This window comes from Triturus cristatus, chromosome 9, assembly GCF_964204655.1.
Source record: "Triturus cristatus chromosome 9, aTriCri1.1, whole genome shotgun sequence".
Classification (NCBI taxonomy): domain Eukaryota; kingdom Metazoa; phylum Chordata; class Amphibia; order Caudata; family Salamandridae; genus Triturus; species Triturus cristatus.
The window spans coordinates 337445170-337465236 of NC_140592.1; the positions used below are offsets into that span (position 1 = coordinate 337445170).

The 20067-nt window shown below is 42.1% G+C and overlaps 1 protein-coding gene across 4 annotated transcripts in view; it reads left to right on the forward strand.

Moving 5' to 3' along the window:
- SEMA3F (semaphorin 3F) overlaps positions 1-20067 on the forward strand; it is a 305078-nt gene that overhangs the window by 222876 nt on the left and 62135 nt on the right. For 3 of the 4 annotated variants that reach the window (XM_085625080.1, XM_085625077.1, XM_085625078.1), the window contains exons 6-8: positions 1427-1516; positions 8193-8286; positions 19932-20051. In XM_085625080.1, coding sequence (XP_085481206.1) covers positions 1427-1516; positions 8193-8286; positions 19932-20051 — 304 coding nt within the window. The remainder of the gene's footprint in view (positions 1-1426; positions 1517-8192; positions 8287-19931; positions 20052-20067) is intronic. The other variant, XM_085625079.1, reaches the window with a different exon arrangement.

The following is a 20067-nucleotide window of genomic DNA, read 5'->3' on the forward strand; positions in this document are numbered from 1 at the left end:
CCAATAGGCACAGTGAAAACTACTGCTGGTCCGTCTATGTCCCCGCTTTTGTCCTCCTAGCTAGGTGTATGATGTCCCCTTCTTTGTCCCTTGTCACTTCGCTCTCCCCTCCACCTGCCTTCTCTTTACCACTGTCGGGGCTGTCTCCACTTCCTACCCGAAGTCTCACTGCCTGGCAATCATTGCGCTCTCCCTTGCGTGCCCTTGTCATAGCTTTCCTCACAACCAGCTGGTGCCACTTATGACTTGCTACAATGCTAGCACTCAACATCCATCACCAACATAAGCAATGAGAGAGATACACAACATGCATCACTTGTTCCATAGGAAGGTCAGCATCAGCTGTTATTAAAAGGTGAATCATTGGAAATGGTGAAGAGCCACTGGCTGTACATAATGGCGTAGTTAAGCTCTGTTGTAAAAAGAAGGGTTTTTGATCACTGTTTGGGAAATGGTTAAGGTGTTTGTGTTTTTGTTTTTTTTGTTTTTTTTCCTTCTGGAAAATTTGCTGATGGATCAGCCAATTACTATGAGGTGCAGAATTGAAATTGTTTAAGTAGCAGGAGAAAATGTTACATTGATTGCTTTTTGACATGTGTAACTGGGTTTCATTGGCTTCATAAATGACTTTATCCACCACCATCACAAATAATAAAACTTAACCCCAGCTGTATCATTTCCCCATCACCATTCATTTGCCTCTTTGCTTTGCTCCTGGCTCTTCTGAGAGATTCGTCGGATATCCGTCTTACTAGTCCAGATTTATGGCTGTTAAGAGCCCATACTTCTCACAATTAAAGGGTGGCTATGGAGGGCCTGCACTGGGAAGACCAGGCTAAGGTAGGAAGAGGTACTAAAAATGATAGGATTGAAGGAAATATGTATTGCTACTGGAAATGCAATCCATTTATAAAAGGACTAAAGATTTATTGTAAGAAGTAAAAACATACCACCTATAAAGGATTATTAACGTGTCCATGGACCTACTGGTACATGTGCACCCCCAGAGAAAGCCATTTCTTTTGCATTCCTTAAGTGGGGATTGCTCCACTCGTGTTGGTGACATCTACTACTGTCACTTTAGTGATTGTTGTCTGCGTTTGAACCTGTCTGAACTGTGGGAGCCACTTTGAGCACAAATCTGGATTTTTTTTTTTATCCCCTCGATAAACCTGACCTTCTCCTTGGCACCAGTGATTTTTGTTTTCTCACTTTTTTTTGGTCGGGCCACATTATATGGTGCTGCACATTTTTTCTACAGGCGGTCAGGAGAGAGCAGCTTTAATTTTTTTTTAAATTTTGTTTACAAGGGGGTCTTCCCATCTCTGTGCACATGAAACATTCCAACATAGCAAAATCCAACCTGGGATTCTCCCCAGGTCTATCTCCGCCCTTCTAACTCTTCTCAACTGCTCCTTTTCCTCAGGCCTCTGAGTTGACCCAAACTATCCAGCCGGGAGGACGGGGAAGCAGAGCCATCGATCCCTCTGCCAGCCCAGCGCCAGCGGAGCACAAGGTGGGAAACACGCTTGGGACTGGCAAGGCCCTTTCTCCCCAAAGGGTAGTAGCCAGCTGCTTCCAAGCTCATACTCCGCCCGACCCCGATGATCACTCCCACGGCATTCCCTTAGCATGGAATGAGAAGCCTTGGCATGGGTGTTCTAACCCCTAGCGCACTAGTAAAACACTCTAACCCTCACGAGAATCCCCTCACCTGCCAGCGCATGGGCATGCACTTTTTGTGTAAATTGGTCCCAGTGTTCTAACCTTCCAAAGGTCTTTGTCTGCATCCAGCTCTACTAACCATCTCATCCTAGTACAAATGGGTACAATCAGTCTAGGCTTGGGAATCAAATCGTTTCTTCATCCATGTTACCTATGTAGATCATACATTCTTTATATTGAATGAGGCTATCACTTATGTGTTTATCGCAAATCAAACAATATATTGAACTAATGAATGAATTGTAAGTACGGCATGATATGAAACTAATGATTTCTTTGCATGGAATATAAATTAACTGAAACTAGTGAAATATATGAGAAGAAGCTCTAAGGGGAACTTTTAGACCGGAGGAACAAAATTGTTTTGCGTTTCTGGAAGCTATGCGTTGGCAGTATCTAGAAAGCAATTGTATGGATTGACTGGGAGAGAGGAGGTTTGGGAGGACTAGTAGAGAAGCATTTGGTTAGGCATAAACTAGTAGAGGAGGATTTGGAAGGTTTGGTGGCACTAGAAGGGAAGGGAATGAACCCACTGCGGAGAGTTTGACTGGAAGGGGAGTGTTTTGATAGGCATCATGCAGGCAACCTAGTATGACAGTGTTGGGTGTGATAGAATGGAGATATATGTGCTAACAAAATGGAGAGTATTTGGAAAGTATGGAAGAAGAGGAGAGTTTGGTCAGGCCGGCTTGGGAGGAGCTTCGACCAGGATGAATTGGAAGCATTTGATGCCATGGACAAGATCACCTCGGCAGGTTCAAGTGGGGGAATCTTGTGGTCTGGCAATTGGTTGGGCTGTGAACAGACCGGAAAATGGAAAGGGAGGAGCGCATGAAGGCTCAAGGGGTTCGTTTGCAAGAAATGGATGGAAAACGTTTAGCTGACCAGAAGGAGCTCATTTATGTGAGCTGGATGTGTAGCTCTGGGGTGGACTTCAAGGGACCGCGTTGGGTGGACTGGGAAGGAAGTGCCATGATGGGCTCTAAGGGGGCTATTTGAAGGTGCTGTAAGCAAAAGTAGATGGGAATGTGGACATAGTGGGGTGGGTGGGGCTTTCTGACAGGGAAGTACTTGGATAGAGTGTTTTGGTGAGCTGAAGGGAGCAATTTGAAAGGAATGAAAAAGTTCATTTGAACAGAATAGGTGGTCTGGAAAGGGAATGTTTGGATTAGTATTGGAAGTCGAGTATTTGGACCGGATTTAAGGAGAGGATTTCCAGTTCCTGTTAGGAGAGGTTTTGGGAGGGCTAAAATTGGCGAAGCCTGGAACTGTCGAGCTTGGACAGGCGGAAGGGAAAGTTCTTGGACGAGGAACATTTGGAAGCACTGGAGAGGGTGTGTTTGAAGTGGCAGGACAGGAAGCATTTTGACTGATTGGACAAGGATCATTTGGACGGGAAGGAAAGGGAGCAAATGGAATGGACTGAGAGATAAGCATTTAAATCCAAGGTTTTTTGACTGATGCTTTCAGACAAGTGTGTGTGTGTCTGGCTCACATGAACCACGCACAAAGGAACAGTGTGAACGCACTAAAGCAAGGAGGGGGCAAGCTGGTACGTTGCATTAGTGGACCCAGAGTGCATTAACTATCTGTGACATGTACAATTAAATGAATTATTCATGACTGTTTTCTTTCTATACGTTTGTCAATTTCAGTTTTTGTGTAAAATACTATTTTTAAAGAAGTGTGATGAGTTCAAGTCAATGGACAAATCAAAGGATTTCATCTGCTCTTTAAACAACATAAAAAAGGAAAAAACGTGTGCATATTAATGAACAAATAGGATTGTGTATTGCTACAGAAGCATACAGGAGTTATTCGGAAATAGCAATCATAAAGAAACGTATTGCAATGTATGAATAAAAATAACAATTGGCTCCAATCTGGAGATGACAAAGAATTGGCAGGAATTAACCACTCTGAATGAAGTTAATCAGTTGATCCACTTGTGATGCGCTCAATTGCGGAACAAAATTCATGTGCAAAGGGACACAGCACTTTTCTCCCACACAATTCACGTTTAGTAATCTCGACTCTATGCCTCTTCCTTTTACTCCATAGTGGTTGGAATGGAAATTGTTCCTGGTGAAGTATTTCTTCTGTCTGCACCTGAGGCCAACGCTTCACAAGACCGACACATGTTGGTTTCTTGGTTGCCTGCACATTATTCTTTGGCTTTTCCCCCTTATATTGTGGTCTCACTTCTGCATCAAAGCCACAGATTGAAGAAACACAAAGTGTATGTGTTAGCGATTCATCTTTGATCCCCATTAAATCTGTCTTCATCGTCTTGAAAGTTGGCATTCGGTCATCCCCCAAAATAACGTGTTTCTTGAGTGAGGACCCCCCCCCCCAAAAAGAAATTTACTGGGATGGTACATTACTTCAAGGATATTTTAGCCGAGGCTTAAGATCAAGAGTAACAAGTTTGCGTGATTGTTCATCGATATTGACGGTGTGGGAAGAGTTTTCATTACTGTTAAAATTCAGCCACAACTCCCCTCCCCCCCCAACCTTCTACTTCGATTGTTGATTTTTATATTTTCTTATGTGTTCCCCATGAACAACACCTCAGAGGGGTCTCCCATCCCCTTCATGCCAATGTGGAGGAGAGGGGACAGCCTTCTAATGCAGTATTTTATGTAGCCATGCCACTTGTTCACAAATCCTAGAAATGTTTTGAGTATGGGTGGTGCATATGACCTAGCCAGTAACAGGAAAGGTACACAAGGGCAGTTGGGACTTAACCTCTGCTCTAAACTCCTAATGAGGACCGATTGAAGGCAGAATTTTGAATGATTAAGCTCAACACCACCTTAAACAGCTGCAGAGTGCACAGCCTTTGTTTTTAAGTTGACCAACCATACACTATGGTTCTGTGTAGTGCATGAAGTAACGCCAGCCACTGCCCCTTACTTCCTGCTTAATTCCAGATCATCGTTTTTTGGCCTTGCGCCACTTAAGATGAGCATCTCCACCGTATGAAAATATCTCTTGGGCACTGCCCCAAAAGGGATAGCGCACAACGAACTGCTAATGCCAGACCCCCTCTGCTTTAGAACACAGCAACTTGAGACCCGCATCAGCCTTGTTGGATCTCATCAGCTAGAACTAGCTTGACCTCTTTTGCACATCTTGACTTTTTTGGAGGACTGTGTGCAGCAAAGCAGCCCATGCAATTATGGCCAACGAATATTTGATTGCGCCACTCAGCCATTTTTCTTACTGTCTGCTGTGTATATTATGCTGAATGCCACCCCTAGCATGTTTTGGTGTTTTTTGGCATATTCACACATTTCTCAAGCTAAAGGGCCATAGGAGCATACAATAGCGTTATAACAATGAATATAATTTATTAAGTCCTAGGCCTATTTAGTTGGCATTGGTCTAACTATAAAATCTAAGCCACCATGTAAACACATGCAGTCAAGAGATCAAAATAAAGCAAATGCCATCCAAGAGATCAAAATAAGGCAAATGCCATCCATTTTGAATGTAGCTTAGAAGTAGGGGATTATCATTGAGAAGGTGGTCTCCATGCAGAAGGGCAAAATGTCATTTAAATGGCGATTGCATGTGGAAAGCCTCATTGTCTGCTTAGTCCATCAAATCCTAAGAGAATCCTAGTACAAACAGGATATAGTTATTGAATATCTCTAACTGCAGAGCAGTCCTCAAACCTGCAGCCCAACCATTGTCTAGATATCCCGGGGAAGCTCCTTAATGACAGTGGGCTTGACTGTTTGTCTCTCCCATCTGTGACAGTTCAACAGCGACGTCTCTCTCCTGGGCAAAAGAGTAGTGCTAAGAGGCTATTGTAGCCGCTTTTAACAGTAGCAAGCAAAAGGACCTGCTTTTTCCTGGTCCTATCTTCATACGGATATGTCCATGGATAATAAATACCAGGATTGCATAAGAAATTGTATAGGAAGGAATGATTGAGAATGTTGGGCATGAAGAAAAAATTGGGAAGTACCGTAAGAATGTCGGCTGCTCCTAGAGTTGTGCAATCTGTACACACTATCATAATAGGGACGTTATACCGTACCATCTAATATTATCACACCCCAGAACAGTTACGCTTCTACATACTGTGAGGAGGCTGTTAATGCCTTGCAAATGAACCCGTGTTTTTCTTTACATTTTAACTGCAATTCCAAAACCATGGACCCTCCTTGTTCAAGTATTGTCTGATGCAGAACTTGCTGTCTAAAGGCAAAATGTCAGTGTACTTAAAATTCTCAAGCTACCCTATAACTATGACCAGGTGCAGGTTGAAAACATGCTGGTTTTCAGTTAATCTGATTAGTATGTTAAGTAAGCACCTGTGTTCACTTTGTATGTGGCACATGTTTCTCCAGGGTTCCAAACTAATGCTTATTTGCATAATTGGGCAGTGCAACAATGGCAGTTGTATCTGAATATGCCTAATTCCATTGGGTAATTTTTTGTACATTATGGTTTAAGCATCGACAGCCCTCACAAATTTGTTAAGAATATTTTTTTTTCCCTACACTCCTGCCTTACTTATCAAGCAGAGTAAAATACATTTTGGTCACCTCAGCTCCTTAGTTTGTGAAATGAGTCCTGGATCAATTACTGAGTTTGTCCAGAGTTTTCTCATCGATCAAGGCTAGGTTTCCTCTAGTCATCTTTCAGTGTGACCAATTTCTTTACTCAGCTGTCACTACATGCTGTGAGTGAAACCGGACCGTGATCCTGTCCCCGACCCTCTGGTTTCATTGCGTAGACTTCAACAAGGTCATTCTCTTAAAATAGATGGATCACCGCATTGGATCATCCTTCAGCGTGATCCAACTTGTTTAAGAATCCAGGCAGATGAGCACCACAAATGCTGTACTGCACCTTGGTGGGATTGTGGATAGGAACAGGCTATCTATATTACACATCACTGGATAATCCTATTTAACAATGTTCAACAGTGTGTCTGAGAACTGTGCTGACACTGACATCGGGCTTGGCAAACCCACATAATGCAAACGTGAGAGTTGATGTTAATAATGTGAATGGGCCAGATGTTGAGAGTGGTGGATCTTGCCTGATGTATTAAACTAACCAGGAGCAGAAGTCCTCTTCCAAGACAAAGGCACTTGCTTTTGTTGCTCCAACATTCTCTTTTAAACCTCCTTCCACTGAAGTACTCAAGAACTAAGCTCATTCTCCTCAGACTGAGCTTCCTCCTAGACCTTACCGGCAATTCACATCTTCAGTAGTAGTGCTATTATAGCCTTATAGCCCGCCGTAGCGGGCTATACCGGCTGTTAATGGCCCGCTGCAGCGTTAAAGGCCCGAGCCGAAGGCGAGGGACTTTAACAACAGCAGCGGGACATTAACAGCGGTATAGCCCTGCTACGAAGGGCTATAAGGCTATTAGAACATTCTGCCACTAGAGGGCAGAATGTTCTACCAAAACAAAGCCCTTCAGGGAGCGCGAGGGGATTGAAATCCCCTCAGGCTCCCTGAAGTCTTTGTTCACAGCCAGAGCTGTGAACAAAGACAATCATTGGAATGTTGGAGCTCCGGGCTTATACCAGCCAGTATTAGCCCGGAGCGCTCCATTGTCTTCAATGGAGCTGCCAACGTTCCAATGTTCTAATCTCTTTTAGTATTTAATCAAATCATAGAAGTTCTACTTGATGTGATTGGAACCTGAAATCTCCTGTTAAGACTCCCATGGAATTTGAGATTAGAAATATTCCTCCTCTTCCCCTTTCCCCCCCCATTCCATTGCTTTGTTGGAGAGATACAAACTGAGCAAATTTGTGTACTACAGGCCGGTTGTGAACTTGTAGTTATCGGATTTTGGATTTTGCACCACTTGTATCACCTTTCCAAGAAGCAGGGAATATTACTTTCAGATAACGGAAGGATTTAGTTTAGTGATCCGAATTTGAAAAAATGCTAGTTAGTGAAAAAAATTATAACGGCCTATTGGTCTGATGTACAAAAGCTGAGCTGTGACTGAGTAAAGTAACAGTTAGGTAGACTGGAGCTTCTATTTAAACATTGCAACCTAAAAATGATTTTAGATTACATAGGATTTTCTGTTTTCTGAAGTTAAAATAGTAAAAATTGACTGCAACACTGCCTGCTCTGCCCAGTAATTTACAGAGTAACTGAAATGTCATTTTCTTTCGCTAAGGTGTTTGCTAACATGACAGTACCTCATCAGTGTTGGCAAACTCCAAGACCTTCATATTTTGGGGTTGCTGAAGATGCGTTTAGCCTCTATTTTGCTTTTCAGAACCATCTTACATCCACAGACCATCTTGCCTTTCTGTCTGGCACCAAGGGCTTAATCCTGTGGACAGTGAATGGACTCACTAACAGGCTTGTGGCAGTGCGGCTGTAGGCCTGCAGCAACTCCTATTTCTGGGTAACGTTAGTGCCTCAAATTGAAATTCATCCTTGCTCATGCTATGCATCTGTTCTTCCGCCCACTACAGGAATATATCTTCTACTTGGAGCCAGATCGGTTGGAATCTGGCAAAGGAAAATGCTCTTATGACCCCAAACTGGACAGCGTGTCAGCCCTCATCCGTAAGTGTCAACACCCTAACCTTTTTTTCAGAATGTTTTGATTCTGGGACTATGCTTGACTTGATGCCCTTTTTGACCATGGATAAGATCTCTAAAGACTGATCAAGACTGTATCATAATTTGGATGACAATCATGTTAGAGACCTTCATTCAGAGATCCTTTGTTCAATAACACCCATCAGGAAATGTTACATGTTTTTCTGTTTCATCCCAATCAAGGGATTGTGGGGGAAACATTAGATCCCTTTTCATGTGCAGTTTTCAGTGGACCTCATTTATGTCATAAATTGACTCGAGCTTCGCAGTTTAAGTTATGCACATTTGCGTTTATGTTGTTTTTTTCTTAACTAATGGCTGTTTTCGTGGATTTGTGTTTGACTTCTGCATTATCTAGAGCTTTGGATCTGTGACTTAGGTGTTGCTTACCTTCCTGGGTGCATTAGTGGAGTTTTGTTGTCCCCTTTGCTGTGGGTATTTTTGCCCATTTGCTTTCGCCTTTGTACTTTACTAGAGCATTTCTTTTTGGAATGCTTCAACATTGATTATCTTTTGTGAAATTGTGCTCTTGTGTGTAGCTGTGTATGTTAGGGTTATTATTTATGCTGTGGCTGCTTGCAGTTGGACATTATGCTTGTTATATTTAATGTAATTAGGTTGATTTGTGGCATTTTGGTCTGCTTCACTATAGACTGTTTTTGATTTCTGTGTGATTAGACGTGGTCTTCACTAGTAGATTTGCTCATCTATGTATGTTTAGATATTGGAGTCTGGTTTCTTAGTGTCCTTATTCGGGGAGGGGGGTCATATGGTGCATTTATGTTCTCATGTGTTTGCTTCACTGGAGATTGTTGTCATTTGCGGTTTCACAACAGCTCGGTAGGGATTTGTTTCGGAGTATTCAGCTACAAGAATTCAGCCCCAATGATGATGACTTTTAGCATCCTTTGGATTTCTGCTCTACTTTTCAGTACCTGGAATATATTTGACTGCGAAAACTTCTGTGAAGTGCATCTTTCATCAGCGGATCTATCGAATTGCTGTGGCACGTGTCCTGCTTCTGTCTTAATGCTGTCTCTTGTATGCAGAAATCACCAAATCATGGCACTCTAAGCCACAGCACATTCCTTTCTTACCAATAGGTAGATATTGGTTGGGTTGAAATAATGAAGGTCAGGCTAAGGTCAAGTCCTATCAAACAGACACAAAGTTCATGTCTATGCTCCTTGTTACGGTCTAGTAATAAACCAAAATTAATGATCATTTCAGAATGCCTCTGAAAAGACTTATAGTGACACATCCACCAGTGCCATCACTTTCTAGTCCACTGTGTCCAATTCCCGGCAAGTCTTGTAAGCAGAGAGGATCCCGTTTGGTGTGCGAGTCTTTAAACTGGATATGGGTATCGTCTGTGAGCCCTGGTGCCGGATGATGGTATAGAGAATTTGCAGAAAAACAGGAATTTTGCAGGCAACCAGTAAAAGCATGGGAACAGTTTTATTCATGTGCAAAACGACCATTGGCTAGTTCTTGATCCAACATAAAAGAAGGGTTAATTACCTAAATCAGGGTAAAGCTTCAGAATTTGACTAGCAGGGAATGGGTCTCTAGGGTTCGATTCTCCAAGTCCACTATGGTGTCATTTTTATATTCAAAAACTAGCATTGTTATGAAGTTTGCTTCTTCCTTTAGTTCTAGAGAAATTTAAAGTCTCACTTTGCTTTCTAGTTGTAGCAAAATATTTATGTTTTGTGAGTTTTACAAAATGCTTCCATGCATGGTTCTTGACACCTTATATAATTTGTTTCTTCCTTGGGGCAAAGCATATTCCTTTATATAGTTTTTGCATTGCAATTAACTTTTTATTCAACCTTTCTGGCGAGTAGTGTCATTAGCATGTATTGGCTCGAAGTTTCTTTCGGGGATCTTCCTCAGCAAGCAGTATAAAAGTTCCTAGTAGAACTATTATGAATTCCAGATATGGTAGAACTGAACGTCATGTAGTCCATTGAAAACACATTTTGGCAAGGCATTTCTAAAACGCACTAAATGTTCTTTCACAGACAGCTGACCTGTTCTCCCATATTTTGTTTTCAACTTTGCAACCTTTTTTAAATTTACAAAGACTGCAAAGATTAGAAAAAAAACTCTAAGTTGGGGGGGGGGGGGGGCTTTGCAACTTTACCCACCTGTTTCTGAATTTTCTTCTTGTGACTGTTTTTCTTACACATAGTCCCAAGATCATTTTCCATGCATAGATTCACAAAAGATTTTGTTTGAATTGAAGATTGGCAATGGAATGTTTTAGTTGTCTTTGTTTCCCAACAGAAATGTTGGTATGATTGATTCAAATGGGATTGTCTTTAATGTGTTGATTCAGTAGATACTTTTTACTGTACTGCTTCACCAGAATTTGTTTTAATGAGATCCATATAGTTGCTTTGCTCACAGGCCGATGTCTAAGACCGTAATCTAATTTACCGGATTTATCAAATACTATTTACTAAAAGTGTATTTCTTGCTTTTTAAGTTCCATGTATAACCGCTTCAAAGCATCATCTAGAAAGGTTTACTGTACAAATATTTGTTTTTTGGCATAGCTCTTCAGATTTGGTTGCTTATAAAGATTCTGATTGGCACATCTACCTGTGGATTCCTCACCTTTTGCATATCCCAAAGTGCCAGCATTCCACAAAAACATTTCTTAACAGCTCTCCCACGTCGACGAGCATGTCATAACGCTCATGGCTGTACATGCGGCTCTGCATAACGCCTTTGGAGCCAGAAGAGGCCCTGTTTTTTTTCTTTGGCTCACCATAGAGTTAGGAGGCTTATGACATTTTTTTCAGGAAATTGCAACCTTGTTGCAGGAAAACATGTCTCCACTGAGGAAATCTGGGTTTAAGCCCCGCAGGGAGTGTGAGGATCAGATGTCACTCACTGATCCTCATGAAGATTGTCTTTGGTGTCTTAGTTCGGACCACAACGTCTGTTCATCATGCCAAAAGATAAACCCCAGAGCCCTGAAGAAGAGAGAAGCAAAACTCTTCATGGCCAAGGCAAGAAAAGAAAAGAGGACGTCAGAAGTCTGTCTTCGTTCGGAGTTGCTGTCTTCCCATTCCTCGAAGTCATCAAAGAGGAAACAGCAGAAGGAGCAGAGTCATAGTTCCCTGCATTGATCTTAGAGAGAGCGAACTCTGATGTCTGTGTCTCCACATCTGAAATCCTATGAAGATAGAGGTGAGGTGACTCCGGCCCCATCTCCAGTAGCTCTTCCGAAGTTGCCTTGGAGTCCAAAGTAGCCTCCAACTTTGCCTGGATGTCAGGATCCACAGCTGGGGGTAGACCTATGTTTCTCCGACTGCTCCACCTCCTCGACAGGAGCTGGAGTATCCAACCATCCCTGTTCCAGGGTCCAACCCTTCAAATTTTCTGAATGCTATGTACAGTATTTTCAGGAGTGCGATGACTCCATCTAGGTTACCTGTGGGCCCCATGGATCCGATTTCCCATTCGTTGGGTGGTTTCTGGTGCAATATCAGTAGGTGCCGTTGCTGCCATTTATCCTGCTGGCCCAGGTGTGCTGGCCTCCTCCGTGGCCGAGAAAGGCGACTCCTTCGCCAGAACAAGTTCGACCGGAGTCTCTGGTGCCAGTTGCTCCCTTTCTGACATCAGCTGAATCCACTCCGATGTCACATCACTCGACTCCAGTACCATTAGCTTCTTTTACCAAAGTTCCCAGCACCGTTACCGACATCACCGACGCTGGTACTGACTTCACCGATGCTGTTGTTGAAGTCGAGACATAGATCTCAAAGAGAGGCTCAGAGGGTTCCTGAAGAGGAGCAGTACTTTTTTGGTGAAAGAGAACTGGAAGAGGGAGAAATAGTGTCACTTAATCAAGAATTTTAGTGTTTGGAAGTGGCAAGTGGTTTAGACACTTCCTCAGAATGGGAATCGTTATCTCCAAAAGACATTCCTACACCTGAGGTCACATCATACCATGCAGTGATAAGTAAGGCGGCAGATATGTTGGAACTGCCTCTTCCATCGACTGAACTCAAATCTAATTTACTGAGAGAAGTACTGCATTCTACATCTTCCACATCAGAGCCTTTATTGCCTTTCAATGAGGCACTGACTGAGCTTATTATGGAGAATGGCAGAAGCCTATGTCATCCTCCACAGTATCTAGACCTATTGCGAGGAGACACAAGCCTACTCCGGGGGAACCACTGATTTTATCCACTCATCCTTCACCTGAGAGTTTGGTGGTAGAGGCTTCTTATTTATCTAAGTCAACTGCTGGGTCTTTTCGGACATCCCCAGCAGACCGAGAATCGAAAGAAATGGAACAGTCTGTCAAGACGGTGTTTTCTTCTGGTAGCATGGCTTTAAAGTCAACCAACGGAGCCTGTTTGTTGAGATGGTACATTCCTGCTTTGATGGAATCAGACAAAACTGTGATTCTGAAGCTGCCTGAGGATTTTCAGGGATACTTTACAGAACTGTTAAACAACAGTCAGGCCGCTGCACAACAGGTCATTCAGTCTTGGCCTTTATATAGCTGATTCTGTGGCAAGAGCGATGGGGGACTTCAGTCGCTGCTAGGAGGCACGCATGGCTGAGAGGGTCTGGTTTCCAGCTGGACGTAAAGGCTACCCTCATGGATTTGCCATTTGATGGGTCGAGACTGTTTGGTGCAAAGCTGATTCTGCCTTGGAGAGATTTAAGAATAGTAAAGCGACTGCAAGATCTTTGGGCCTTCAATTACAGCCCAGAGTGTACAGGCAGTTTCAGGGATTCTTGGGGATTAACCTGAACTTCTCCTTTCGTGGAAGGCAGCAGTACCAGCAACAACAGCAACAGCAGCCGTCCAATCCCATCTATAGGAGTTATAGAGGGCGGGGCAGAGGTAGAGAATGAGGAGCCACTCATCAGCCTTCTTCTTCCTCCTCCTTCTCTTCCTCCCTTGCCAATGTCACTGGAAAGCACCCTATAGTTTCACCATCTTGGAGCATGCTTTGCCAGTGGGAAGAAGGTTGGCTCATTTTCTACCACAATGGAGATCCATAACATCAGATCAGTGGGTTTTGAGTATATTAATAAATGGGTACGCCCTACCCTTCCAAGAATTTACCCCACCCTTTCCTCCCCAACAAGGTTTTTGTTCTGAAGAACATTTCCTACTCCTTCAAAAGGAAGTCGAATCCCTACTTCAAAAGGGTGCAGTACAGTTGGTTCCAGATCAGGAACTGGATCAGGGATGCTATTTCCGGTACTTCCTGATTCCCCAAACAAGACGGTTGTTTACGTCCGAACCTAGTTCTCAGGATTTTAAACTGGTTCCTCAAGCAGGAAAAGTTCAAAATACTGACCCCAGCACTGGTGCGTCTTGCTCTGATGAAGGAAGAATGGATGGTCTTGATTGATTTGCAGGATGCGTATTTTCACATCTCCATTCTGAAATCGCATAGGAAGTATCTCCGCTTCACGGTGGTGTCTCAACATTATCAACTTCTGATCCTTCCATTTGGTCTTACTTCCACACCTCGAGTCTTCACAAAGGTGATGGTGGTGGTCGCAGCAGTATTCCCTTGATTGACTGATCAAAGCCAAGTCTCCCGAGTTGATGTATCGCTTGCAGTTGACAACTCCGTTGTTGTTCAGCCTGGGTTTTTCTATAAAAAAAAAGTCCCCCCTAGAGCCCTTGCAGTGCTCTCTGTTCATAGGGGCAGTACTGGACACTACGGAGAATCAAGCCTACTCTCCTCCTCAGAGGTTCCTGGACATTCAGGCTATGATTCCGATATTTCAGATTGGAGCAATGGTTCCAGTCCTGAAGGTTTTGCTCCGGCTAGGTCTGATAGCCTTCTGTGTTCTGTTGGTCAGCCATGCACTCTGGCACATGAGGGCCCTCCAGTGGTGCCTCCGCAGACAGCGGTTTCAGCACAACGGAGATCTCAAGGAGTCAGTTAAGTTCTCCAGAGACGCTGCAGCGGATCTTCAGTGGTAGTGTTTGTCTGGCAATCTGTCTCAAGGGAAGCCATTTCACCCTACTCCTCCAGTGACCACAGTGATAACGGATGCCTCCACTCTAGGGTGGGGAGCTCATCTGTGGACCTTGAGATCAAACGACTTTGGTCTCTAGAATAACAACTGTTGCTTATAAATCTGTTGGAATTATGGGTGATACTTAGGCTCTTAAGGCCTTCCTTCTGTTCTCTTATTTTATTAGCCAGAAGACACTCAACCAAGTCAGTTTATGCTAGCAGATGGGCTACGTTCGTAAAGTGGTGTAGTGAGAATTCTATAGACCCCTTACAGGCCCATTTGTCCACTCTTTTATGATTTGCTCTTTCTTTGGCTACCTCACTGACCCCCCTCTCGCCTCCCCTCTGCTTGTCTGCATATACCAAAAATAAATATTTTTATATTACATATGTATTTCCCATTTCATATACATATTTGTGTATATATATAGGTATATACATTTACAACCTGCTGTTTCATTCATGATGTTGGTTTCACCCATTTGCTTCGAAGGCACAAAAAAAGGGTTGAAACCTACGCCAGCACGCCGACTAGGGACCTTGTGGCTCAAATGACATCACGAGTAGACACGTGCTGAACCATGGGCATTATGACGTCTTCGTCAATGTGAGAGAGCTGTAAAGAAAAGTTTCCATGGAATGCTGCTGCATTGGAATATTCAAAGGTGGGAAAGCCACAAGTAGATATTGTATCCACCAGATAAAGCGTTATCAAAGGTAAGTAACTTGTTCATATTAAGGATTGTTTTTTTAACCTGGTTAAATGTTAGTTACAAAGGTTCATCTACATTTTATGTGGCTTGAATTTTAATTTAGTAAATATGTGTTTTAACCACTTGACTGATATATATATATATATATATATATATATATATATATATTAGTGGAGAAAGTGTCTGATACAAGACTGTACAGATGTGCTGGCCACCAGTGGGTTAAATTGGCAGAAGGCTACTTAGTTTTGTAAACATTCACCTTCTTAGATTAGGATTTTGGATTGCAAAGGATTTCCTTTTTTGCTTTTAAAGATTTCCTTATCTTTAAATAGATGTGGCATACATTTTAAAAAGCTATTTTAATTACAGAAATTATTTTAACTCTGTAGACTCTTTTGTATTTTAGTTTCATGAAAACATTTAATTTTAGTATCGCAAATGTTTTCTTTACTTTTTCGTTACATGTATATATTTCTTTAAAACTTTTTCTAAGGGCTTGGCATTAATTTTGCTGTAGTTTTGATTTAAAGTTTGCAAAGCACATGCACTAGATTTGCGAAAGATTTGCTTTGTCTTAAAATGTATTTGCTTTTTAATTTTTTGTAAGTCTATTTTAGTTTTAGGAGGTTAAGAGTTTAAGAATGGTTTTCAGTTTTGGTTAAAAAGCTGCCCTTTTATAGTTTTGCATGGTTTTCTTTATTTTGAAATATTTTACATTTTGTATCTCACAAGGTTTTGCTATTCATGTTGGCAATAGTCTTGTCTTGGTTTTATCGAAGTTTGTTCTTAAGCCAGTGAAAAGCTCTGCATTCTCATTTTGAAAAGATCTGGGTTATAGCTTTTCATATGAGTAGTCGAGGATTTTAAGATTTGAGAACTATTCTTTTTGGTTTAAAAAAAAATCTTGATAGTTTGCTAGAAACTTAGATGATTTCTCTTAATTTTCTGTAATTGTAGATTTTACTACAAGGGTTTCTTTTTTTATCTGTTTAGGTTTACTAAAATATCTTGCTTTCCAAAGATTTCACTTTGCTGTCAAAGTTAATTTTTAAAATATTTATTGTTTAGTCTTAGAAATATTTTAAAGTGGTTTTCCATACATTCTGCCCATATTATTATTTCGATTTGTAAACATCTCTCCTTTAATTTCACTACTGTTTTCATAATTTATGAATGTTCAGATTTATGCTTTTCCAGGGATTTTGATTTTGTATTTAGAAATATGCTGCTTTATAATTTAGCAAATGATTTGAGTTGTAGTTGTGAAATATTTTATTTCAGTTCTGCCAATGATTTTATTTTTTACAAGGTTTTGCTGTTTAATTTTTTTGTGTTCATTGTTTTTTGAAGAACTGTTACCTTTTTTGTTTACCAAAAATATTGTTTGGAAAGCAGTTTTTTTTTTTTATTTGTACAGTTGTTGCTTAGTAGTTTACCGTAAGATTAGATTTTTGGTGCATAACTGTTTAAGATTTAGATTTGAGTGTCCGCTTTAGAAGTATGTTCTGGGAATGTTGACACCAAATCTTGAGCACTGTGTAGGGACTTGCCAAAGCTAATTGTGAACTTTACTGTTTTCTCAGTGGTAAAAAAAAATATTACGTTTTGCGGAATAATGCAGTTTAATCTGATCCAGATCAGGAATGAAGTGTACCAGCAATCTGAAAAGGCGTCCTTGCCATGGCTCAAATGCTTCAGATTTTAAGCTTATACTGGCACTATTTTCAGTTATATATACCATGGATTGTTGTTTGCCAGGGCGTTGTTGTTTTCCAAAGAAGTCACAATGAGCTTTAAAGTACGTTCCACTTGCAGTTATGAATGAGGAAATGTGCCTCCAAATGTGATTAACTTTTATAACTGTGCAATTATTTTGAATAGGGCTCTTCTAACACCCCGGGCTTGTTTTCTCAATTAAATAACAAGGATTTGTGCTCGAGCAAGATTTATTTAAAATTAGGATGGACACAACAATCTGTGTGCTTCAATCTACAACACATTTTCTCACAAATTTTTGTTCCACAAAAAAGTACATCAGTCTCCTTACAGTCACAGTGGTAAAATTTAAAATAAATAGTTTCCCACTTCTCGTTTCCTCTGAAAACTCTGCACCCGGTCTGTGGAAGATACAATTGGGCACCAAAATAATAGGCAGAACCAACTGATTGGTCCTTCCATTTGAAGTGTTTCCTTTCCCATGAACATTCTCAGCATAGCATTCCCTGATTTAGTTTCTTCTGAACAATTTTATGATCTAGAGTATTACCCATGATAGCCCACCTCTTCAGTTCAGCATAATTGCATAAACAAATTCAAGCGCAAGGGAATAGATTATTGGCAGCAGGCCTTGCCTCCCTCTCCTACTACCATTCTCCTCAGCACTGCCCAGAGGCATGCACAGCTCCTGTAGGATAAGCAAGAGAAGTCGCCTAGAGCCCCCTTGATGCTTCTGTGGCATTTTTCTTCAATAAATGAAATGAGCATGAAGTTTGTTCACTTAGCAGAGCAAGAGGGCAGAGACCGCTGTGCTCACATTGCAGGGCTGCTTCAGAAGACCGTATTACACACGGATTAGCCCAGTGTTGAGAGATGGGCCCTTTCAGCGCCAGTTGAGATGCCATGTGCTAATCTGGGACATTGGCGGTGCTTCCCGCACACTCTCCAGTGCCAGCATTGCATTCCAGTGCCCCATCCATCAAGGAAAGGTTACTTAGAAGGGACTTTGTATTTGCAGCTGGACTGATATAAAAAGTTTCTCTGTTTGAGAGGGAGGTTATTGCTTCTAGCACAAGCAAGTTGAGCTTTCTGAAACCCGTGTTTACGCAGTATTTGTGTTTGGATAAGGCGTACAAGAAATGTTGATTTCTTGATACTGGGCAAAAATGTTTCGATGTAGCATTGTTGGTGATACGGATCATCTGATATTTATCAAGCTCTATCAAAACCTGGGGCCTGAGTCAGATCTTGGCGGACGGGTTACTCCATCACAATGGTGATGAAAATCCCGTCCGCCGAAATATAAATCCCTTAGGTTATAACGGGATTTATATTTCGGTGGACGGGATATCCGTCACCATTGATGGAGTAACCCGTCCGCCAAGATCTGACTCAGGCCCAATGTCTTGGGCAGCATCTCCATGCAGATTTGTAATCTGTTGAACCACTTCATGTATGTACCGCAATTTTGCAACCACGTTGCAGACAATGTAACTCCATGTTGATCAGTACATTTACCTTATTCCTTCTTCTTAACTGAAACTATTTTCATGATAGCGCAACACAGCTTTGCTAATACAGCCTGGTACTAATACGTAGGGAAGCAAGCCTGCTGCTGTGATATTCTCAAAGATCCTCAACCCTGACCTTTAACACCTCTTGCTTGTCTAGTCCTGAAGCTCTTCTGGTTCTCATGCATTTGAGTGCTGACCTTCAGCTCCTCAGCATGTGACTGGTAGTGCGAACATGTACATTGCTGCAGGTACACCTTGCCTTTGTCCTTGTACTGGACTTGTTGAAGTGGGTCATTTGCAGCTCTGCCAAACCACCTCCTTAATCTCCTGTAGCAGCCGTTCATTCCTAGAAGACGGTTAGATCTGTGTCCTGAATGCTGGATATGTTGTCTGAAACACAGCATTTGGCTATCAAATGGGTTGGGTAAAGACAGGGTACTGTGTTTTGGAGTTGTAGATATTTTTTTAATGTGTCTACTTTCCCTGAAGCCACCCTTCGTATATGTGAAAAGTGAAAGCAAATATAAGGAGATCTACCTAAAGTGGTTCTACTAACTTGCTTAAACCGAGGGCTATATCTTGCAAGAGAGCAGCTCCTTTGATGTGAAATCTCTGGTGCAGTGGTAAAAACGTCCCTTGTTACGTGGTAGTTTCTGCAGGATGGGCTCCACACTACACGGTGCTAATGAGGTAGGAGGAGGAAGGGAGAGCAAGTGGTGGACAGGGTTTGGCTAAAGTTACCAAGTGGGGAAACCCAAGGAAGGGAAAGTGTAAACAATAGCACTGTATACCCAGATTAGAGCCTTCAATGGGGAGGGGGGGAGGGGGGAGTCTTGTGGTCTCTAAAACAGCTGCAGCTGTCTCCTGTAACGCCTTCAACTCCAACCCACCACCATGCAAAGAGCACTCACTTAGCACTAATCCAGCTAAAGTCGGGTTAGGCGCAGGCCATCTCTGGTACCTTCCGAAGGCGTATGCGTGTCCCTTTACATGATGTGACACCAGACAATTTAATTAACAAGGAGCAGCTGCACTGTGGAGGCATAGATGCCACAGAGCTCTGCATGAGCTGTTTTAACACAGGGACCACATACAACTCCATCAGTACATCCCCCTCCCAAGCATAAGTACCTCGTGCTGAAATCTGTCACCGCTCTGTCAACAACCATGGTCCTGAGATGCAGCAGCATCCTCTTATTTCAGTATTGAACCACCACACTACTTTGGCAATGCACCTCAATCTAGACATACAGCATTTTATTCAAGTATGGGTATCCATCACCCAGCTCTTCCACTGTACCCCAATGCACTTCCTATTTCAGTTTTTAGCACCAGAACCGACACACAAAGCTTGACCATTGAACATCAGTGGTGACGTGCAGAATCTCGTGATTATTAGTACATGTATATCAGGGATTTTGCATGCAGTTCAACCGTGCATCTCCATCATAATTTGGTTTAAAACTCACAAGTGTGTATTCACCAAGGAATTAAATAGCTGTGTTAGTTCACCATGTTTTTGATCAGTAATTACATGTGGATTCTGGTAGTTAGACTTAAGAAAGCACTTTATTTTGCTTCCCTCTCTGTTGAAGGTTGTAATCTGCCTATGAGGTCTTCTAATTTCTACTTGTCTCCTCTTCCCTCAGATGAGGAGCTGTATGCTGGGGTGTACATTGATTTCATGGGTACGGACGCCGCCATATTCCGCACAATGGGCAAGCAGACGGCCATGAGGACAGACCAGTACAACTCCCGCTGGTTAAATGGTAAGAGCTGCATGGA